Genomic DNA, 23,620 nt, shown 5'->3' with positions numbered 1-23,620 from the left:
TGTGATGCTACTCATCAGCACCTCCTCCCTTGTCTCCTGTGGGTGGATGTGCCCCTCACTGTCTCATCTCCATCAGGGGCTAGTCCCACTTCATCTGAGTGATGACACATGCTCCTACTTATCTTGCCCACCAGTCTCCCTTAGGTTCATTGTCCAGTCAGACCCCTCCTTCATCCAGTGGTGACCTCTCCTTGTTCATTGTTGTCCTCTTGCCCTATTGGCAATAGAGGCCTCTCCTGAATCAATTCCTGTGAGATCTTAAGTCACAAGCATGATATTACTAGTCCTACCTACCCTTGTAGGAGAACCCATGTTCCTACTGATCTCAACAAGTTATGCCATAGAATCATTACTACTACTGACTTCAGTGAACTCTGCCATAAACTCCTGTCTAGCCCAATCCCACGATTTCTGTGCTCCTCTTCATATGAAACCAGTTCTTCCTGCGCATCTGTCCGAACCCATGACACTGTTCACAGACAAGGCAGCTGTTGAGGTTGGCTACTGGTCTAGGTGCACATGGGTTAGCTGCCAGAAAAGCACTCAAGAAGACATCAACAACATGGTTCTGATGTTCCATTCTGGCTGTTTCAGCATCCAGGTATGGGCCAGCATTGCATACAACCTTAAAACCCCATTGGTTGTGCTCCCATTGGCTCCAAGGAAGAAGCAACCAGGGTTGGGTAATCAATGGAGTCCTGCTGAGAATCTCACAGCTGTCTTGTATCACAATTGGATCATTGACAGCCCACTCTGTGAAGCTGTAACTGCTGTTATCACAAATCCTGATGGCCTGTCAGTTGCCAAGGATGGCAGCAGCTGTCATCAGGCTGCTATCTGCAAGCAATGGTGGGCTGAATACAACATACAGATGCAGGAACACCTGCTGGCTTCACCAGACCTTAACCCTATTGTGAACATATGGTATGTTTTCAAAAACTTGCTTGGTAAGTGCTTGCCAGTACCAAAAACCTGGGATGAACTTGCAAGAGCTGCAGAGGAAGTGTGGAACACCCAGATTACACTCAAACATATCAACCCTGTGATTGAGTCAATGAAGCATTGTGTGGAGCAAGTGCTTACTAAGCATGGAGGTCTGCTCAAGTATTAGTTGGCTCTGAGACTCACTGCAATCAAAAGCTCTTCTTTTGGGCTTGCTCACTGTTTGTTTTGCTCAGCCTGACACTTATGAGACATCAGTTGTCCAAGCAGATGGAAAGTATGCTACCACACGAGTTGAATGATTGTCTATTGGACCCTGTCCCCAAACTTCGGAAGGGACTGTACAGTGTCGCCTGCGACACTGCCCTTGCTCCTCCTGAGAAGTGTATCGATCTCCTCGACACTGTGTCAGAGGTCTCATGCCTGAAACCTGATATCTGTAATAGAGACATGTCTAGTACGAATCCTGTTGAGATATGTGACAACATGTTATGTATTACTGTTCTTGTTGAGATATGTAGTAGAGAAGCCTCTATGACTTTTCTCACCTGAAGATGTAGTAGTGTGTTTGCTTATTGGGACCGAAACTTCTTTACTTCTATTATTATATAGGTGTTATCACATTGTCACCTGCGACACTGCATCAGCGGTCTCTACAGCACTGCCTCCTCCTCGTCGAGCACTGCTTCTTCTGCTCCTGGGTCAAGGAGAGCCAGTGCTTCCTCATTGCTAATAGGGGTCACCCCCACTTCATCCCAGTGTAAGGTGCCCCTCCTTTCATCATGCTCCCCTGATGACGATGCCCACCTTCTTGCACCATGTTTATTGTCCTATAGGGCCCCTACTTCATTGGTTGGTGAGCCCTTCTTCATCTGTTGCCCACCTGCTGTGAGATCAGTGATAGATGCATCCTTGAACCAGTCTCCCTGAGATCTGTCATATGGGCTTGATACTACTGATCCTGACAAACTCTGTAGTAAGTCCTTGTTTCTGCTGATCCTGGCGAGTTCTGTGGTAGAGCGCTTGCTCCTACTGTTCTCATCGAGCTCTGTTGGAACTCTCCTTTGGCCTGATCCACGATTGCTGCGCCTGGTCCCTTCATATGAGTCCAGTTCTTCCTGCACTTACCTCTGGCCCCATGACACTGTTGAGGGAACTAGTAAGTATACTTATGTGAAGTTATATCTAGTAATGTGTAAAGTAGAGTGGATGAGGATCCACTCAATCACTACAACAAAGAGAATGTATGTTTTATATAGATGTCCTCTTGGTGTCGCCTGCGACATGTCACAGGGCCAGCACAGAGATCATAAGCAGCCATGCTGCACAGCTGCTGAAATGAGCTTGGTGCATAGGAAGCAGGACTGGTTGAGACCCAGGGGCTCTGACCAATCTCATCAAGAATGGTCAGACAAAGAGCTAGGGGTGAAACCTCATCAAGAATGGTCGAGACAGTGGGTTGTGGGAAGATTCACCAAGACTGGCCTGAGATGAAGTGGATCAATCAGTCTCACAATGAGATGAAGATGCTCCAGTAAGACTGTAGGGCCAGCCACTGGGAATAGGGGATGAGAAGACCTCGCCACCCAATGAGGTGGGAGAGTAACCCCTGAGTATGATGAAGGCAGCATAGGAGGATTGCTGCCTCAGCCAGAGGAGTAGGAGCAGGAAGGACTGGGATGCTGAAGGAGCCAGATAGACAAGGGTGGATGGAGAGGCCACACCCCTGCAAGGAGGGGGGCTGTGGTGGAGTCAACACCATGGCACAAACATATATATACACCCCCCCCCTCCCATCATAGTGAATGAGTGGATCTGGCATCCACTCTATTCTTAACTAAACTATACTCTACTGTAATGTATACTTAGTTGTTCTGTCACATAGTGCAATTGCAGGCTGTTGCTACTAATCTGAGCAGGTGTGTCATATCACCCCTCACTGATGTTGTCTGTAGGCAGTAGTTACTGCAGTCCAGATAATCATCTCTCCAAAGGCAGTACTCATACTGCAGTCTGGGCTTCTCTCACTGATTTGCCATTTGCTCATTGACACCTCAAAAACTCATATTGAGTCAATGGATTACCACCCCATATGTTAAGTGTTCTGCAACAAGCAGGAACTGACTGTGCCACATTACCACTGAACTGAGTGTTCACAGCAGTTAGCCAAAACTTGTCAAACAAACAATCCTTTGAGCAGTCTCAGTGAAAGTGGCTGACAGGTGCATACTCAAGAGTGCTCACTGAAACTGGTTGGAATCACCCAAACTGGTAGCTTTCAGGTTCCAGGCACACGACCGCTGACACGACACTGCTCTTACTCTAGGAGGCCTCCTTTGGCACTGCCTCGCCTCCTCTGGTTCCTCCTACAGTGCCTGACTCTCTTACAATGTCCCTTGTTCCTCAGCACTGCTTCTCCTGCTCCTTGTGGATGAGGAGGCCTCTGTCATGGGCCTGGATGCTCAAGAAGCAGGAGAGTCACGGGTTCATATGGAAGGAGCACAGGTATCGAAGATCTAGTCGAGATCAGTAGAGAGCGTAGTGCAGTCTCCATGGAGACTATGGACTCCTATGGACTCACATGCAAAGGAGGGCCAAGCACAGCCACGAGGAGGACCAAGCTCAAGGAGCAGGCACAGCCACGAAGAGGACCAAGCTCAAGGAGCATGCAGATGGTTACCACTCAGGGGCTCAAGAGACAAGAGCCAAAGGAACTGTCACTGATCAAAGGAGAAGGAGCAGTGTCGAAGGAGTCGACACCAGGTCATGAGGAGGAGGAGCAGTGTTGAAGGAGTTGACACCAGGTCATGAGGAGGAGGAGCAGTGTCGAAGGGTTGACATCAGGTCATGAGGAGGAGGAGCAGTGTCGAAGGAGTCGACACAGCTCAAGAGGCACAGGGGTGCCAAGCAGGAGAGGCCCCTGAGCAGTACTCGATGAAGAAGGTACTCTCTGGAGAGAGAGCAGGAGCAGCATCGCTGGCGATGCTGAGAAGAGGTATATAACCATGCTTTCTCATCATCAATAGGTCGAGTGGATCCTCATCCACTCTACTCACCATACAACTAGTCAATACTTTAGAAACATAAGTACTCATTAGTTACAGTCAGCATAGCAGCAATCTATCAAGGTTGCTCCTCATCGTAGTGTGTGTGTTGTATCACCACTACCTGACGTCTGAAGGCACCCATAGCAGGTTAGCGGTCCGGATCAAGATAGAACCGAAGGCAGTAGTCCACTGCGGTCCAGGGATCACTTCAAGCATCAAGTCAACACACTGGACACTCGTGTTGACACCACCAACCTTATCACCAACACCATCAACCTCATTATCATCGACATCACCAATCTCACCACCCACACCATCAACCTCATCATCATCAACACTCACACCAGACCTTGGTGTCATCATAACATTGTATTGATCGTGCCGAGCTACCCCTGAATGGAGTGTCCACAGAGGTCAGCCGAAACCTACGATAGTATATACAATGAATGCCACCTGCTGTCACTGCACAACTTGATAGTCACCGATACCGAGACAATAGCTGTCACACAGTTTGATAGTCACTGAGTATCTCGACAGACTGACCTGGGTTTCAGGCGCGAGACCCCTGACATTAGAGTGGATCGTTCAAGCAGCTCCTCACAATCACCATGACGGACCCAGACCTCAACAATAAGCTCGATAGGCTACTCACTCTATTGGAAGCACAGCTAGAGCTTACCAGACAGGGTCATCGAGAGGAACGATTACAACGAGCTCAACTGAGCAGGGAGGAGACAATGGACCTCTCTCACTCAGAAGACCAAGCAGGAGGAGGAGATGAGTCTATGATAGGAGACCCACATACTCCTACTCCAGCTCCACGACCAAGACGATCAGTCTCATTCAACCTGGATGAGCAGGAGGACATCAACTACGAGAAGTATGCTTCACCTACTGGGCCAAGATATGTCAAGACTAAGCTGGACCCCTACAGCAGGACTAGGATGGACCCTTACCCCCTGGACCACGAGGAGGATACCAGCATCATGGCAGAGCTTAACCGGTCAAAGCCCATCGCCACCCCCTTCCCAAAGTTCAATCCCCGAGACATGGAGACCTTCATTCTAGAAGCCGAAGCATGGTTTAAGTTCAACCAGGTGTATGAGCAGACTAGGATGATCAACCACATGGGAGCTCAACTGGAAGGGACAGCAAGAGAGTGGTGGACCTCCAAGCTCCGTATTGATAGAGCTAGAGAAGGAAGGTTGTTCAATGATTGGCACTACTTCACAGAGCAACTGTCAGAGCAGTTCAACCCACGCAATGCTAGGATGGAGGCATACAACAAGCTGTTGGCTCTCAGACTCACAAGTGATGCTCCTGGTGCCGCCACACGTCATGTAGAGCGGTTCAGAGACTTGGAAGGACAGGTCAACCTAGATGACAATGAGCTAGTGATTGATCTCTTCAGAGGTAGTCTCACTCGTAGCATACAGGAGAAGTTCGAGAGGAATCCACCTGGGAAGAGATGGGAGTGGTATCGAGAGGTCGAGGAGATCGATCGACAGAGGATGCTACTACAGCAGTCCTCAGCTAGACACTCACTCCCAAATGCCACGTCACCTCCACTAAGAACTGGGTCTCGGCCAATTCAAAGTTCGATCCCCATACGTCAACCCACTCAACCTTATCCAGCTCGATCACCAGCACAAGCAACTACACAAGCAACTACACAAAACCTAAACAGACCAACTAACCGACCCCTTCCTCATCAACCCACCCAACCCTCGAAGCAAGGAAGCCCTGCTCCATCAGGTATCAACACCTGTCATGTATGCAAGGGTATTGGCCATTGGGCCAGAGACTGCCCCAGCAGGAGGGTAGACCCTCTTAGCTCTCGACCCATGGGACCAAAGGTTATGGTCACCACAGCAGACCCCTTTGAGGAGGCCACTGACTCAGGAGATGGCCACACAGGCAGTACTGAGACGGGTGACCCCGAGGCCATGGACCTCAGCTCATACCAGCAACCCATGGACCTCGACCATGAGGAGGAGGAGCATGATGATGATGATGATGAGGGAAACGTCAGTGGGGTGATGCACTGATGGCATGCATTGCTCTACAAACCTCCTCGCCATCACTCTGTATATATCAAGATTGTCAAGTATGTTTCTCTACCAGTGGAGGCAAAGCAGTACTGGAGCTCTCTGGAATGGTTCAAGACCATCCTGCTCAGATACTAGCTGATACCGGTGCTGGTTTGTCCATATTCTCAGATTCTTTCATTAGTAAGTACCAAATACCCACAAAACCCATAAAAACAAGATCGATCCATGGTGTCACCGGGCACCAACTCTCCATCAATAGTTCTGCGAGCATGCAGGTATCTATTGGTACACACAATCTGGGTGTGGTCAAAGCTTCAGTGGCCGACACTGCGGACTATGACCTCATCCTGGGGTTCACTGAGCTACGGAGGCTCAAACCCACCATACAATGGGATATGGGCCAGCTGGAGTTCAAGACTCAGGAGCAGGACTGACCCCCTAGGAGACCCCCTGAAGCAGCAAGAGCAGGGGACCTAACCATGAGGAGACCAACCCTTCATGGTAACGAGTTTGTCTCAGCAGAGCGCATACTACAAGCAGCTCTAGAAGATGGACCCATAGGATTCATGCTGTTAGAGGAGCCACCATCATCACTCCCAGCCTTTGGTTTTGTACCTACAGGTGCAGACAAAGGAGTCGAGATGGAGGTGGAGGTAGATAAGGTGGTGACGGCTGCAGACATACCAAAGCCATACCAACACCTGCGAGATGTGTTTGATGAGGTGGAAGCAGACAAGCTGCCCCATCATACCGAGCATGATCTCCACCTCGAGTTGATAGAAGGAGGGAAGCCACCTCAAGGGCCCCTATACCTTAAGGGACCCAAGGAGATGTCCGAGTTAAGGAGGTACTTGGATGAGAACCTCAAGAAGGGGTTCATAAGACCATCGAAGAGCCCGGCACAATCACCAGTGCTCTTCATACCAAAGAAGGATGGAGGCCTCAGACTCTGTGTGGACTACAGAGGTCTCAACGAGATCACTGTCAAGAACAGGGCACCATTGCCCCTCATCGAGGAGCAGCTGTTCTTACTCAGGAAGGCAAGGATCTATACCAAGCTAGACCTTAGAGCAGCATACAACCTCATCCGGATTGCTAAAGGAGATGAATGGAAGACAGCTTTTGGCACTCAGTTGGGACTCTATGAGTACTTAGTGATGCCCTTTGGCCTAGCCAATGCTCCAGCTCACTTCCAGTCGTTCATCAATGACATCTTCCAAGACATCATTGGAGTATATGTAGTGGTATACTTAGATGACTTCCTGATCTTCAGTGACACTGAGGAGGTACATGTGAAGCATGTCACCGAGGTCCTCACTCGCTTAAGGAGCAACAGGCTCTTTGCTAAGCTGTCGAAGTGTGAGTTCCACACCAAGACAGTCGAGCTCCTGGGGTACATCATCAAGCCAACGGGCATAGAGATGGACCCAGAAAAGGTGCGCACTGTCAAGGAGTGGCCAATGCCAGAGTCAATCCATGACATCCAGAGGTTCCTGGGTTTTGCCAACTTCTATTGAAGGTTCATAGCCCACTTTGCTCGCATAGCCAAGCCCTTGACAGCACTGGTAAAGCCTATAGAATGGTTCAAGAAGTTCGAACTACCAGAGGAGGCCCAACAGGCCTTCCACAAGCTCATCCAGGCCTTCACATCAGCAGGAGTGCTTCAGCACTTCAACTACCACCTTCCAACAAGGTTGGAGACTGATGCAAGTGACTTTGCTATAGCAGGAGTACTCAAGCAGGAGCATGAAGGACGATGGCATCCAGTGGCTTTCTACTCTAGGAAGATGTCTTCTGCTGAGAAGAACTATGAGATCCATGACAAGGAGCTCCTAGCTGTGGTCACCTGCCTCACTCAGTGGTGACACATGCTAGCTGGACTACCAAACCAACTGGTCATCCTCACTGACCATGAAGCCCTCAAGTACTTCAAGTCACAGAGACGCATCACAGGTCAACAGGCTCGATGGGCAATACTACTAGCAGACTTCGACTTCATATTGCAGTATCGACCAGGAGACAAAGGTGGTGAACCCGATGCTCTCACCAGAAGGACAGACATGCAACCAGCTGGTGAAGAGCAGGATCACAATGTGAGGCAACTACTGCCTCCTTGAGTGTTCAAGGAGACAGCAGACCATGACTCGACCCTAGTGGCCCCTATGCTCTCGATGGAGTCCATAACATCAAAAGGTCTCAAAGACCTGGTCAAGATCTTCCAGCCCTTAGACCAAGAGCTACAGGAGATACATAGGAAGAAGCCCTTCGAACTCAAGGACGACCTATGGTACAGTGGAGGAAGGTTGGTTATCCCCAAAGTGATCATGCCAGGGAGGACCAACAACCGACACTCGAGGAGTGCCAAAGAGGTAGATGGACAGTCTCTCTCTGTAGAGCATCTGCGATTCATGGTGATGACCCAATGCCATGATGGTATTACTGCTGGACATGTAGGAAGAGATGCTACCATCAAGGCAGCTCAACGACATTACTGGTGGCCAAACATGACAGCTTGGATTGCAGACTATGTAGCAAGTTGTCCTGTATGTGCTAGGTACAAAGCTCCTCGTCATCGTCCATATGGTTTGCTACAGCCACTAGCAACACCAGACAGGCCCTGGGGCTCCATATCCCTCGACTTCATTGAAGGACTACCACCATCGAAGAAGTATGACTCCAAGACCTATGACTCTATCTTAGTCATTGTTGACAGGTTAACCAAGTTTGCCATACTAGCTCCAACCCATAAGACAGTCATGGCCAAACAGACTGCAGTGTTGCTATATGGACACATGGTTAGACTCTTCAGATACCCAGATCACATGGTCTCAGACCGAGGCAGGCAGTTCATATCAGGAGCATGGAAGGGATTTGCAGAGCAAATGGGTGTGAAGCACTCACTTAGCATGGCTTACCATCCTCAAACCGATGGTCAGACAGAGAGGGTCAATCAAGTCATCGAGCAGTACCTAAGGATGTACTGCAACTATGAGCAGAATGACTGGGCCAACCTGCTGGACACTGCAGCCTTTGTATACAACAACATGGTCCACAACAGCATTGGTGTCTCACCATTCTTTGCATGCTATGGATGGAACCCCAAAGCTCATCCTGACATCCCTCAACAACTAGGAGTCAATGATCCAGGTCGCTTCGAGTACCTCATGGATGGAAAGGAGCATTGCAAGTACCTCCAGGAGCAGATCAGAGAGGCACAATGTAGATCAGTAGACCAGTATAACAGGAAGCACAAGGACATCGAGTTTAAGGTGGGTGATATGGTCTATATCAACCGTCGAAACTGGAAGACAAGGAGACCCACACCCAAGTTAGATACCTGGTTTGCAGGACCCTACCCAGTTCAGGAAAGGGTAGGACGCCGAGCTTATCGAATCACATTGCCAGCAAACCTTAGGGTGCATGATGTGTTCCATGTCTCCATGCTCGAGCCAGCAAGAACAAGTTCTCTTCCTCAACATGCTGAACAGCCCACCATACCATCACTTCCAGATGAGGACCTCGACTTCGAAGTCGAAGCACTCATCAACAAGCGTTCACACAATGGGACTACAGAGTACAAGGTGTTGTGGAGAGGGTACTCAGAAGAAGCTGCTTCATGGGAACCAGTAGAGAACCTCAACTGTCCCGACCTCATCCAGGAGTATGAGGTGTCGGAGGGGGGACGAGTGAGTAGACAAAGTAGAGAACAGGAGGAGTAGAGAGAGGAAGAGGAAGGAGGATGATGTTGAGAGAAGGAGGAAGGATGATGTTGGCGATGTTGTCGAGGAGGAGGAGGAGGAGTCAGCATGGACCAGACCAGAGCATGCCTTGATGGAGCTCGGCTCTTAAGAGGGGGGTAGTGTCATGGGCCTGGATGCTCAAGAAGCAGGAGAGTCACGGGTTCATATGGAAGGAGCACAGGTATCGAAGATCTAGTCGAGATCAGTAGAGAGCGTAGTGCAGTCTCCATGGAGACTATGGACTCCTATGGACTCACATGCAAAGGAGGGCCAAGCACAGCCACGAGGAGGACCAAGCTCAAGGAGCAGGCACAGCCACGAAGAGGACCAAGCTCAGATGGTTACCACTCAGGGGCTCGAGAGACAAGAGTCAAAGGAACTGTCACCGGTCAAAGGAGAAGGAGCAGTGTATAGGACACTAGCAGGCAGGTCCTGAGGAAGAGGAGCAGTGTCGAAGGAGTTGACACCAGGTCATGAGGAGGAGGAGCAGTGTCGAAGGAAGTCGACACCACTCAAGAGGCACAGGGGTGCCAAGCAGGAGAGGCCCCTGAGCAGTACTCGATGAAGAAGGTACTCTCTGGAGAGAGAGCAGGAGCAGCATTGCTGGCAATGCTGAGAAGAGGTATATAACCATGCTTTCTCATCATCAATAGGTCGAGTGGATCCTCATCCACTCTACTCACCATACAACTAGTCAATACTTTAGAAACACAAGTACTCATTAGTTACAGTCAGCATAGCAGCAATCTATCAAGGTTGCTCCTCATCATAGTGTGTGTGTTGTATCACCACTACCTGATGTCCGAAGGTGCCCATAGCAGGTTAGCAGTCCGGATATAGATAGAACCGAAGGCAGTAGTCCACTGCGGTCCGGGGATCACTTCAAGCATCAAGTCAACACACTGGACACTCGTGTTGACGCCACCAACCTTATCACCAACACCATCAACCTCATTACCATCGACATCACCAATCTCATCACCAACACCATCAACCTCATCATCATCAACACTCACACCAGACCTTGGTGTCATCATAACATTGATATTGATCGTGCCGAGCTACCCCTGAACGGAGTGTCCACAGAGGTCAGCCGAAACCTACGATAGTATATACAACGAATGCCACCTGCTGTCACTGCACAACTTGATAGTCACCGATACCGAGACAATAGCTGTCGCACAGTTTGATAGTCACCGAGTATCTCGACAGACCGACCTGGGTTTCAGGCGCGAGACCCCTGACAGCCTCATGCTCCTTCATCATTGATAGGGGTCACTCCCACCTCCTCCAAGTGGCAAAGCACACTGCCTTTCATCTTGCCCCTGATGGTGGTGCCCATCCTTGTGCACCAAGTTCATTGTTGTGTAGAGCCCTTACCTCGTTATGGTGGCAAACCCCCTATCCTCTCTGTATGACCCATTGCGAGCTCTGTGGGAGGGGTGGTCCTCCAACCAGTTTCTGCAAGATCTGTTGTATGGTCATGATACTACTGATCCCAATGGACTTTGCTGTAGGATTGCACTCATACCAATTTGGATGAATTCTGTTGTAGGACCTTGATACTACTGATCTCGATGAACTCTGTCAGAAAATGCTTTGTTTGCCCAATCCTTCGATTCCTGCACATGGTCTCTCCTCATATGATCCCAGTTCTTGCTGTGCATCCGGTGGTATGACATACTACACCTCAAGCTTGTTTGAGGTGTGACCCAACGGCACTCAGCCTGCTCAAGTTACGGTCAACACTGACGCTGACGCGAACAGCTTGACGACTCAGGCTGCTACTGGCCCAGCAAGTGCTACCCTCTCGAGTGCTGCTTGCTGCCCTGGCAGCAATGATAGGATGGAGCACAGCTATATCTTGTTTGCCATCACTCTCATCAAGAAGCTGGTTGAGTGGCAATCGACACATGACGACAACCTGTGGATGGGCAAGCAATCACTCCTGAGACTGCAATGCATACACTGGCATGGATAACACCAACTTCTATGGCTTGGCAGACGATCGGAGGAGTGATCAAGACTTTTGAAAAGAGTGACATAACCCTAAGGCTTTGCGTTGGAAGAGAGGACCATTACTGCTCTGGGAGCTGCTCTGTGGGAGACGAGGGATGTGGAATCAAGTGTAAGATGTGGTATACTACAAGCATGGATTGCATGCTGATCCATGCTGAGCTGCTGGCAAGAGCAGGCGAAAAATGGTGACTGGATGATGCGAGAAGAGAATGAGAATGAGAATGAGAAATGGCGCAATGCGTGATAGGGGCTGACAGCTTCAGTCGGTATCCATGCGCATAGTCATAGCCGAGTTGCCAGCAGCAACCAGTGCCGACTTTGACTTTGCCGAGGTAGCCTTGACCTTGATCTTGTGCGTGCTGGAAGAAGGAGTAGGGCGGGAAGCCTCGATGGAAGCACGAAGGTGGGTGTTGCGGTGGACAACAAGACGATCTGCCTGTTTGGCTTTGGCCTTGATGCCAGCTTTGGCGATACGAGCCTTGTAGAAGGCGATCTCGCGACGAGTCCTGATCTCCTGGATGCGCTTCATGGCGTTGAGGGTGGTGGCAATGAGCTCTCGGTCGTAGCGGAGGGGTACGTTGCGTTTCTTCTCGAACTCGAGCGTAGAGTCGAGAGTCATCTCCTTGCCGTTGGCCTTGCGGAAAGCCTTTGTCCAGCGAACCTTTCTGGGGTTGCGCTTCAACTTGAAGTTCTTGTGGCATTTCGACTTGCAGAACTTGAACATCTTGGCATCGTTACGAACGAAAGTGATCCCCTTGCCCGGGTAGCAAGGAGCCGAGCAGAAGAAGCAGTGTTCGATCCTCATCCTAGCCGATTTGACCAAGCTGACCTGATGGCGAAATGCGAGAGCCGCTAGACTTTGAAGGCAAAGAGCGGGTAAAGTTTGGTGGTGATGGTGGTGGTGGTGGTGGTGGTGATGATGACGACGACTAAAAATCCCGTCGACGTTGCACAGAACTGAGCCATACGAGAGTGGCAAATTGTTTTTTGTTTTTGCACCGAAAAGTTTATTTTTTTTATTTTTTTTCTGACTCGGAAATCGGAAATCGGAAATCGGAAATCGGAAATCGATCGATCGAGGAAATCGGGGAGAAGAAATCGGGAGAAAAGTCAAGTGCCAAAAGCGTTCAGAAAGCTCGTCACCAGGCTTGCTCACTCGCCACCATCCTCGATGGCCCTGCCCTCGAATCCACCATCCTCAGTAGCCTTGCTTTGGCCGAGATGAACACACCTCTGGCGATGCACCATCATGGTGCTGGTGGAGGCGGTCAGTGCTCGCATCGTCCTCTGATCTCGCAGTATAGATGTGTCGGGGCTTCGACATCTTTACCTTCACACTTTGTGCATAACGAGTTCACCTTCGAGGCACACATCAAGGCCAACCTGAATGTCAAGCTTGACAATGACGCACAGCTCTGTCCAGACTATGCAGAGCGGCTGCAGTGTGCTCGCGGAGCGTCGTGTCCAAGGAGACATGTCAAGCCGAGTCACCTCAACTTTCTGCCCGCCGGATCAACGGCGCTTCGAGATGCCAACAAGCGAACCGTATGCAAGCATTGGCTTAGAGGTCTTTGCAAGAAGGGCGACCAATGCGACTACTTGCACGAATACGATATGCGAAGGATACCCGAATGCCGCTTCTATGCCACCTTTGGCTTCTGCAACAGCGGCGACGATTGTCTCTACCTTCATGTCCACCCGGCCATCAAGCGCCGAGAATGCGAAAAGTACAACCGAGGCTTTTGCCCCAAAGGTCCCAACTGCCCCAAGAAACACATTCGACGTGTTGCATGTCCACTCTACTTGGCTGGCTTCTGCCCGCAAGGCCTCGAATGCCCACGCGGACAGTAAGTATGCATTCGATTGATTGATTGATTGATTGCTGCAGAGCCACCAAACTGACCCCATATTCATCCTATCACTCGCAACAGCATCAAGAGCACACCGCCCTCAAGCGCATCATCCTCCAACTCGCCCATCTTGACACATCGTCCATTGACAGCAGCAGAAGCCTTTGGTTCTGCAGGCGGACGTGACGACTATCCAGAAGGCGGACGACCGCAACGTGGTGCACCCGGACGATACGGTCTGCCTGCAGCTGGAGCAGCTGGAGCAGCAGGAACAGGAGCAGCAGGTGCAGCAGGAGCAGCAGGAGCAGCAGGAGCAGCCGGTGGTTTTGGAGCGCGTGGTGCAGCTGACCGAGCCGGGTCTGGACAGATGCCGTTCGGCAGCAACAACATGCAAAGAAGAGCAAACGCTGGATTCGGTGGAGCAGCAGGAGCTCCCAACGCTTTCGGTGGTGGCGGCGGTCCAATCGGAGGAGGCGCACCACCTCAAGGAGGCCAAGATGGCGGCCGTGGTCCCTGGAAGAAGGATCTGTCCGAAGTCTTGTGCTTCAAATGCGGAGACTATGGTCACTTTGCCAACATGTGTCCTAATCCCAATCGACCAGGTAATCGTGGTGGAATGGAACGTGGAGCTGGAGGTCAAGCACGCCAACGTGATCGACCAAGGCCATATTGATCTCCCAGCCGACTTTATCGCTCATCATCATCATCATCATCATCATCATCCAGAATGCATTCTTGAGCGGACAACTGTCCGATTCAGATTGTGCGGATATGTGGAAGATGACGATCTAACAACCAACTTTGTCTCTTTCAATTCCCCCACTGATCGGAAGGAATGCAATCCGGACAATCCCTTGTGCATATCAAACCTTTGGCGTTTTTTGACAGATGCCTTTATCAAAGGCACCAAAATGCTTACATAAGCTGTGCCAAATGCAAGAAATTGCCAAAGGAAGAGTTGAAGATACAACAAAGAATCCCTAACTGTTCCAATCACCAAAGTGTGCAAGAGTAATCAATCACTGAAGCAAGCAACTCACTAGGGCAAAAGGCAATTGCCAAGAATGGCATTCACTGGATCATGCTTATTCACAAGGTGACTCAGAAACACAAGAAGCATGACATAGTTGGAGAAGCATCTCAGGGGTATTGCAGAAAGAACAGTCTAGAGTTGATACAGGAGAAGGAATAGAAAAGCATTGGGAAACCAGCACTGAGTTTGCTCGAGACTACTTGGTGCCCTCATAGACAATATGAAGCTATATATACTCACACTTGTAGTCATAGTCCACAAAAGAATCAATAAGCATTGCAGTCATAACACACCTGTCAGTAAGGAGCTTGATCATAGCTCCTACAAAGTGGTGTCTTTTGCTCAATTAATCTTTAACTGGAAGCGATCCGATATGATGATGCATGCTGACATCAAACACAATTGGCAATCAGATGGAACAGATCTGTCTGGAGATCAGGTGCAACATAGCCCTGCTCCTTGTCAAGCTAGGTCATGAAGGAGGATACTCCCACATTCAGCACACACCTCATAGATGTATATATATCAAGCTGAGCACACTAGGTCCTCACCACATTCACTTTAGTCAATCAAGTATACATGTTTCTGCCCTAAAGTAGTAGTGACATCATGCTCAGACTCTCCCCAATTGCCAGTTATCAGGACCAAAACTTTTTCACTTCTATTAGGGTTATGAGTCCAACAAGCCAATACACCATCAGCATGTCTAATCTCAACTATTCAAACTATAACAACTTTTGTCAAAATGATGCAGGATCTTCTGCCACATCTGCCAAAAATCCTCCAAAACCAGTTCAACCAAGAAATCACCAGTGAGACCTACATTACTCCTACAGCCCCAAAAGATGCTCAACTACTGAAGTACACAATGGAACAAGGCAACAAGGAGCAGACCATCTCACCACCTGTCCATCATGGCCAAATGTATTGGTAACCCTCTACAAAGCAATGCACAATCTTGGTCCATTTGTTAGCCAAATCAAACTTGAAAGTGCAATGCAAACCAGAGTGAACCTCTTCTTAGCACAATCCACAAACCATCATCTAAAGCTACTCTCAAGCCTCAATGAAAAGATGTGATGGGATGAACATGACCTTCTTGATCCAAGAGTAGTCTCTCTACATGCATGGTGACACAATTTTAATTTTTTTTTTTTTTTTGCAATGATATCCATTGTTCCTTTCACACAAAACATCCTTGACCAAAAGACAACTACCTTCAAGGATGCCAACTCAATGCTCAGCTCAATTATCATGCAGAGCCTCCTTAACAAGTTGTGCTGTTCAACTCGGTGTTTATCCTACACAAGAAAGTTCATGGCAGGGAGCAGACTGTCAAGAGCATCTCTGATGTCCTATGCCAGTGCTACAAGCTTGCTGCTGAGAGTACCCATGCAAATTGTCACCACATGACCAAGGAGTCTGAACTTGTTGTGTTGCAAGCCACTACCCTCATCCACTGTTGGGTGTGCAGTGAGCTTGGCCATGCAGCCAACCATTGCCCTAACAACACTGCCCATGTCTGTTGGAAAGAAGGCAAGGTCAAGGTACCACCAAAAGGCTGTGCCAAGACATGTATAGTATTACCACTTGAGAACTCTCAGGAGGAATAGGATACAGTGCCAGTCTTGGCCTTCTTTACAGAGGTCAAGTCAGCACCAATCAACTTACCACCTTGGCTCATACTGTTTGTGTTTGACTCAGGCACATCTTATGTCATGGTCAATTCCTCTTGTTATGGAAAAGGCTGATGAGACATGGAACAAGCAGTTAGCATCACCACTGCTGATGGCAGACAACTCTCAGCAACCAAGATGGGAGGAATGGTCAACCTCTTGAGCTTTAGTCCCAAGATGCAGCAGCAGGAGCAGATGATGTATCAGAACTGCCTCCTTGTCTCTAATCTCATGACAAACTCCATTGGCACCAAATCAGTCACACATGCTCAGGGTAAAGTAACCTTCAAAAATGAACTTGCCACTGTCCAAGACAAACATGGTCATGCTATCCAAGTGCTGACAGCTGGAAATGGTTACCCTGCTGTTGCCATGATCATATGGGACAACAGCATGCCTGAGCCAGCTATCTACTTTGCCTTCACAGCTGAGACAATGGACCCTGGGCAACAATGCTGGACCTGCAACAAGGCTGCCCTATGGCATTGTAGACTGGGCCATGCTAGTCATGATGTGACCCTATGCAAGCAAATGGTCACCCTTGCCCATGACATCCCCTTGCCTCCACCCACTCAGCCTGGCATACTCTGCAACATCTGCATACAAAGCAAAGCCACCACAAGGATGCCAGCTCACCCTAGACAAGTCAAGGCACCACTTGAGCTAGCTTTGATGGATGTAATGGCCCCCTTGCATGGTGTGACCAAGTTCACCTATGTCCTGATCATCCATGATGCTTACTCTAGTATGATCTGGGTGCAGGACCTCACAAACAAGAGTCAAGCATCCCAAGAAGCAGTGTGGTGGTTCTCCGAAATTCGTGACACCATGCGTCAAATACCCTCAGAGGTGTGTCATGGGCCTGGATGCACAGGAAGAAGGAAGATCCATCAAGTCATATGAAGGGAGCATGGGAATTGAGGGATTGGGCAAATTGTGGGACTTGTGGTGGAGTTCACCAAGATCTGTAGAAGAAACAGCTCTATGACAGATCCCACCTAGATTGGCACAAGCAACACTGGTATCACAAATTCCACCAGGATCTGTAACAAACAGGATCATATGACATGTTCTGTGGAGATCAGTAGCAAGGATGCTTGTATGACAGCTCCAGTGGGAAGTAGGGGCAAGGACAGTCAAGGTCACCACCAGATGAGGTAGGGGCCTTACACAACAATGAAATCAGCACAAGAAGATGGGTGCTGAAATCAGGAGGTAGATGAAGGAGAGGGGCATGCACTGTCATTAGGATGAAGTGGGGCAACCCCTATCAGCAATGAGATGATGCTGGCTCCCCTTGTCTCAGGAGCAGGAGAAGCAGGGCTCAGCAAGGGGGGGGGGGGGGGGGGGAAGCATTGGTAGAGGCCTCTACCATAGTACTTGACAAAGGAGGTACTCTCTGGAGAGAGAGCAGGAACAGAGTCACAGGTGACACTGCAAAGATGAATATAAACCATGCCTTCTCATCATAAGTGGTCGAGTGGATCCCCATCCACTCTACACCATACATAACTAGTTATCACTTTAGCATAAGTATACATTAGTTTCAGTCAGCAAAGTTGCAATCAAGTAGATTGCTTCCATTGTAGTGTATGTGTTGTATCACTGCTCACTGATGTCTGAAGGCAGTTCATAGCAAACCAGTGGTCCAGATAATGATAGAACTGAAGGCAGTCATCCACTGTGGTCCAGGGATCACCTCAAGCATTCAGTCAACACACTGGACACTCATGTTGGTGACATCAACAATCTCAATCACACCAGAGTTGAAGTAGATAAAGCTGCACAAAGCGTAGAGACTGCGGAGAAAGTGTTTACGGCCGAGTAAAAGGCTTGCGCAAAAGGGGCTCAGCAGCGCATGCATGCATGCATTCCGAGCATGCGCGAGTGACGAAAACTTGAAGATACTTGACTTGCATTTGTATTTAGAACTATCATCATCAATCACACGAAAACTTTAACTACCAGACCTTGGTGTCCTGCAATACATTCAAGTTATTGATCGTGCCAAGCTACCTCTGGACAGAGTGTCCACAGCAGTTAGTTGAAACCTGCAATAGCAAAGCCATTACTGCATCTTTGAGTGAGAAAAGTGATAGAGACATCTCTACTACATATCTCAACAAGAACAGTAATACATCAAGCATTGTGTCATAGGAGCCGGATGCGCAGGAGGCAGGAAGAAGTGGAAGTCATATGAAGGAGTGCAGGAATCACAGGCTCAGGCTAAACGAGGGCTTAAGGAAGAGTTCACTGAGATTGGTAGTAGAAACAATCCTATGGCATAACTCACCAGGATCTGTAGGAACGAAGTTGCTACTACAGGTTTCAGTAGGAAACATAATATTATGTGGAGTACAACAGATCTCACAAGAATCAATCAGCAAAGGTACCTCATCACTGATACAACAAGGAGAAGACACCATACAAGGTGAAGACACCACCAGATGAAACAGGGGACTGGCACAATGATGAAGTCAGTGCCAACAGGTGGGTGTCATGGATGAGAGGACAATGAAAGGGGGTGCGAGTCATCACTCAGATGAAGTGGGACTGACCCCTAGGAAGGATGAGATAGCCAGAGGCCCACCTGTCTGCTGACAGACCTCACAGAGTAGCCAGGACAGCTAGGAAGGATAGGAAGGATGAAGAGGAGGAGCAGTGTTGAAGAGGCCTCCCAGGGAAGGAGCAGTGTCACAGGCAACATTGCAAGAATGGGTATATAACCATGCTCCTTGTCATAGCAATCGAGTGGATTCTCATCCACTCTACACCATACACTACTAGTTATAGCTTTACACATAAGTATACATTAGTATTCAGTCAGCATGTTGCAATCTCAATAAGATTGCATCCATCATAGCATGTGTGTTGTATCACTGCTCACTGATGTCCAAAGGCAGTTCATAGAAACCTGCAGTCCAGATAACAATAGAACCAAAGGCAGTTGTCCCCTGCAGTCTGGGGATCACCTCAAGCATTCAGTCGACACACTGGACACTCATGTCAGCACTACCAGTCCTCTCACTCACACCAGACCTTTGGTGTTGGGCAATACATTCAAGTTATTGATTGTGCTGAGCTACCTCTGGATGGAGTATCCACAGCAGTTAGTCAAAACCTGCAATAGCAAAGCCATTACTGCATCTTTGAGCAAGAAAAGTGATAGCAACATTGCTATTACATATCTTGCCAAGAATCATAATACCACAAGTGTTGTCACATATCTTGATGGAATTTGTAATAGATGCAGTTCTATTACAGATATCAGGTTTTGGGCACGTGACCCCTGACACATTGTCACATATCTCGACAGGATTTGTAATAGACACATTTCTATTACAGATATCAGGTTTAGGCACGAGACCTCTGACAAGGTGATCTTTGACTGGGGACTCAAAGAGTTCCACATTGACCAAGGTGAGTTGTGGTCTAATGCCTTCTGCAACCTATGCTCATCAACAGGTGTGAAAGTCACCACATTGCCAACTCAACAACATTTGGACAATGCATTTGCTAAAAGGGCAATCCAGACCATTCAGAAGATTTCCCAGAGCATCCTTTATGATGTGAGCCTCAACAAATGCTTGTGGCCATATGCTGTATCACAGGCTGCCTTCATTCACAATTGACTAGCAGGCACCACTCATGGACACATCACACCCTTTGAGCTCTTCTACAGGAAACACCATGAAATGCACCAACTACAATGCTTTCGGTTGTGTTGCCTATGTCATACTCAGGGGCAACACTCAATTGACATGGCTCAGCACCCACCCAGTAGTCAGCAAGCACCTTTGACCATGCACCCTCCATGGAACATACATAGGATTCTCTGATGCACCATGTGCTGTCAAGGGCTACTGGGTATGGCTTCTGGAACTTGACTGCATTGTTGTCACAAAGGATGTTTGATTCTCTGAACTCAAGCAACTGGAGTCCTGCACTGCCCCTTCCCACCTGCCTGTCCTCGCTGGGGATAACGAGCTCCTCTGCTCCTACACTTGGCTCCTGCAAGATGACAACTCTGCCAAGATGGGACTCAATGATGATGTACCACCTTCATTGATGCCCTACTCTCGCCAGTGAGGGTCCACCTCCTGACCAACTTTGTCCAATTTGTCCAGTTACAATCAAGAGTAGGACTGCATGATGGCAGAGATTGAAGTGGCAGGAGAGGTTGTGGTAGACCTTGACATGATTGCCCCTGACTTAGGCGCTGAGCTAGACACTGCTCTGACCAAGGGGGGAAACATGTTACAGGTCCCAACACAGATCATGGATCCTGGAGATATGCCTCTACTCCAAACACCTTGCAGTGACACAATACCAAGTATATATGACAGTGTCTCTGTGCTTGAATCTGATTGCACAGAATCACCAGACCCACTGGACCTGCCTAGCTATACAGCCTTTGCAGCAACATGTTCTGAAACTCAAGCAATAACACTTGGCAATCATCACCTCAACCACATGGCATTCACAGCAATGGTGATGAATGGGACTGCACTTGTTGCCAGTGGTCAACAACTGCACAGTGCTGATGGAATCTTACTGGAACCATTTTCACTCAATGAACTAAGTTGTGCAATCACTGGGGCAAGTGGCAAGAGGCAATGATCAATGAAATGACAAGTATGAACAAAATGGATGTTTTCAAACTAGCAGACATCTTGCCAGATGGCAAGCTTATTGGTGTTTGCTGGGTATTCAAGCCCAAGCTCAACACACAACGATGAGCAACACAATACAAAGCTTGGCTGGTCATACAAGGGTATGCCCAATGCCAAGGTCTGAACTACAACCAGACCTTTAGCCCTGTTGTTTGCTTACAAACCAACTGAGTGCTGCTTGCCCTCACTTGCCAATACAGACTATATGTTAGTCAGCTTGACATCAGCACTGCATTCCTGAATGGGAAGATTGACAAGGATGTTCATGTCTGGATACCCCCAACATTTGAAACAAAGGAGAACAATGGTAAGTGTTACAAGCTAAAAAAGGCACTATATGGCCTCAAACAAGCAGGATGCTTGTGGCATGCAACACTTGACAAGCAGCTGCAAGTCTTTGGTTTCAAGCACTGCCAAACAGAGCCATGTGTATATACACAAGGTTCTAGTGACACAATGGTACTACTGGCAGTCTACATTGATGACTTGCTCGTCATTGGAGCAACCACCTCACAGGTTCAGTTGTCAGGGGTCACGCGCCCGAAACCTGATATCTGTAGTAGGAACATGTCTATTACAGATCCTGTTGAGATATGTGGTAAAATGCTGTGTATTACTATCCTTGTCAAGTTCTGTTGTAGAAGGCCTCTATGACTTTTCTCACTCAAATATGTGATAGATTGATTGCTATTGCAGGTTTTGACTGACTGCTGTGGACACTCCATCCAGATGTAGCTTGGCATGGTCAATAATGATAGATGTATTGTGATGACACCAAGGTCTGGTGTGAGTGATGTTGTTGACACTGACACAAGTGTCCAGTGTGTTGACTGAGTGACTGAGTGATCCCCAGACCACAGTGGATGACTGTCTTTGGTAGGAGATCGAGAGAGCCGGACCACAGTATGTACTGCCTACAGATGGTGTCAAGAAGCGGTGATACAACACATGTGCTACAATAGAAGCAATGTGTCATGGGCCTGGATGCTCAAGAAGCAGGAGGGTCACTGGTTCATATGGAAGGAGCACAGGTATCGAAGACCTAGTCAATACCAGTAGAGAGCATGGTCGTAGTGCAGTCTCCATGGAGACCATGGACTCCTATGGACTCACATGCAAAGGAGAACCGAGCCACATGCGAGGAGGGCCAGGCACAGCCACAAGGAGGACCAAGCTCAAGGAGCAGGCACAGCCACGAAGAGGACCAAGCTCAGATGGTTACCACTCAGGGGCTCGAGAGACAAGAGTCAAAGGAACTGTCACCAGTCAAAGGAGAAGGAGCAGTGTATAGGACACTAGCAGGCAGGTCCTGAGGAAGAGGAGCAGTGTCGAAGGAGTCGTCACCAGGTCATGAGGAGGAGGAGCAGTGTTGAAGGAGTCGACACCACTCAAGAGGCACAGGGGTGCCAAGCAGGAGAGGCCCCTGAGCAGTACTCGATGAAGAAGGTACTCTCTGGAGAGAGAGCAGGAGCAGCATCACTGGTGATGCTGTGAAGAGGTATATAACCATGCTTTCTCATCATCATAGGTTGAGTGGATCCTCATCCACTCTACTCACCATACAACTAGTCAATACTTTAGAAACACAAGTACTCATTAGTTACAGTCAGCATAGCAGCAATCTATCAAGGTTGCTCCTCATCGTAGTGTGTGTGTTGTATCACCACTACCTGATGTCCGAAGGCGCCCATAGCAGGTTAGCGGTCCGGATATAGATAGAACCAAAGGCAGTAGTCCACTGCGGTCCGGGGATCACTTCAAGCGTCAAAGTCAACACACTGGACACTCGTGTTGACGCCACCAACCTTATCACCAACACCATCAACCTCATCATCATCAACACTCACCAACCTTATCACCAATGACATCAACCTCATCATCATCAACACTCACACCAGACCTTGGTGTCATCATAACCGAAGCATTGATATTGATCATGCTGAGCTACCCCTGAATGGAGTGTCCACAGAGGTCAGCCGAAACCTACGATAGTATATACAACAAATGCCACCTGCTGTCACTGCACAACTTGATAGTCACCAATACTGAGACAATAGCTGTTGCACAGTTTGATAGTCACTGAGTATCTCGACAGACCGACCTGGGTTTCAGGCGCGAGACCCCTGACACAATGCTCTGCAATTGCAACTGTTTGATGGAATACTAAGTATACTTATGTGAAAGTGATAGCTAGTAATGTAAGGTGTAGAGTGGATGAGGATCCACTCAACTACTATGATGAAGAGCAAGTGTGTGTTATATAGATGTCCTTGCAGTGTCACCAGCAACACTGCCCTCACCCTATGTGGTCTCCTCCTACCCTGCTCCTCATTCTCCTGATTCTCTGGCAAGGTCTCTCTTTTGTCAGCACAGTTTCTCCTGCTCCCTGTGGATGAGTTCTTGTGCTGCCTCCTACTTGATAGGGGTTGCACCCACTTCATCTGAGTGGCAAGGCAACCCTTGTTCATCTGACTTCAGGTGCTGGCACCCATTCTTTTGGGCCAAGTTCATTATCGTGCCTGGCCCCTGCTTCATCAGGGTGTCAAACCCATTGTACTTCATGCCACCTTTATGAGATCTGTGGGAGAT

The 23,620-nt window shown here is 48.7% G+C and overlaps 6 protein-coding genes across 6 annotated transcripts; 5 read left to right on the top strand and 1 right to left on the bottom strand.

Annotated features, from left to right (window-relative positions):
- Positions 1–4,597: 4,597 nt before the first annotated feature.
- Positions 4,598–6,037, top strand: UHO2_05710 (uncharacterized protein; the record flags this gene model as incomplete). The annotated part of the gene is made up of 1 exon (XM_041558609.1): positions 4,598–6,037. One exon carries the CDS (start codon positions 4,598–4,600, stop codon positions 6,035–6,037), a length of 1,440 nt encoding a protein of 479 aa, XP_041414543.1.
- Positions 6,038–6,519: 482 nt separating this feature from the next.
- On the top strand, positions 6,520–9,759 carry UHO2_05709 (uncharacterized protein; the record flags this gene model as incomplete). The annotated part of the gene is made up of 4 exons (XM_041558608.1): positions 6,520–7,508; positions 7,560–7,881; positions 7,981–8,133; positions 8,167–9,759. 4 exons carry the CDS (start codon positions 6,520–6,522, stop codon positions 9,757–9,759), a joined length of 3,057 nt encoding a protein of 1,018 aa, XP_041414542.1.
- A 2,299-nt stretch (positions 9,760–12,058) lies between these two features.
- On the bottom strand, positions 12,059–12,604 carry UHO2_05708 (uncharacterized protein; the record flags this gene model as incomplete). The annotated part of the gene is made up of 1 exon (XM_041558607.1): positions 12,059–12,604. The coding sequence occupies one exon, from the start codon at positions 12,602–12,604 to the stop codon at positions 12,059–12,061; it is 546 nt and encodes a 181-aa protein (XP_041414541.1).
- A 416-nt stretch (positions 12,605–13,020) lies between these two features.
- UHO2_05707 (uncharacterized protein) lies at positions 13,021–14,322 on the top strand (the record flags this gene model as incomplete). The annotated part of the gene is made up of 2 exons (XM_041558606.1): positions 13,021–13,646; positions 13,731–14,322. 2 exons carry the CDS (start codon positions 13,021–13,023, stop codon positions 14,320–14,322), a joined length of 1,218 nt encoding a protein of 405 aa, XP_041414540.1.
- Positions 14,323–16,439: 2,117 nt separating this feature from the next.
- Positions 16,440–17,261, top strand: UHO2_05706 (uncharacterized protein; the record flags this gene model as incomplete). Its single annotated transcript, XM_041558605.1, has 1 exon — positions 16,440–17,261. One exon carries the CDS (start codon positions 16,440–16,442, stop codon positions 17,259–17,261), a length of 822 nt encoding a protein of 273 aa, XP_041414539.1.
- Positions 17,262–20,510: 3,249 nt separating this feature from the next.
- UHO2_05705 (uncharacterized protein) lies at positions 20,511–20,978 on the top strand (the record flags this gene model as incomplete). The annotated part of the gene is made up of 1 exon (XM_041558604.1): positions 20,511–20,978. One exon carries the CDS (start codon positions 20,511–20,513, stop codon positions 20,976–20,978), a length of 468 nt encoding a protein of 155 aa, XP_041414538.1.
- Between the last annotated feature and the right edge of the window lie 2,642 nt (positions 20,979–23,620).

This window comes from Ustilago hordei, assembly GCF_900519145.1.
Source record: "Ustilago hordei strain Uho2 genome assembly, contig: UHO2_contig_15, whole genome shotgun sequence".
Taxonomy (NCBI): Eukaryota; Fungi; Basidiomycota; class Ustilaginomycetes; order Ustilaginales; family Ustilaginaceae; genus Ustilago; species Ustilago hordei.
This window is presented reverse-complemented; position numbering and strand designations above follow the sequence as displayed.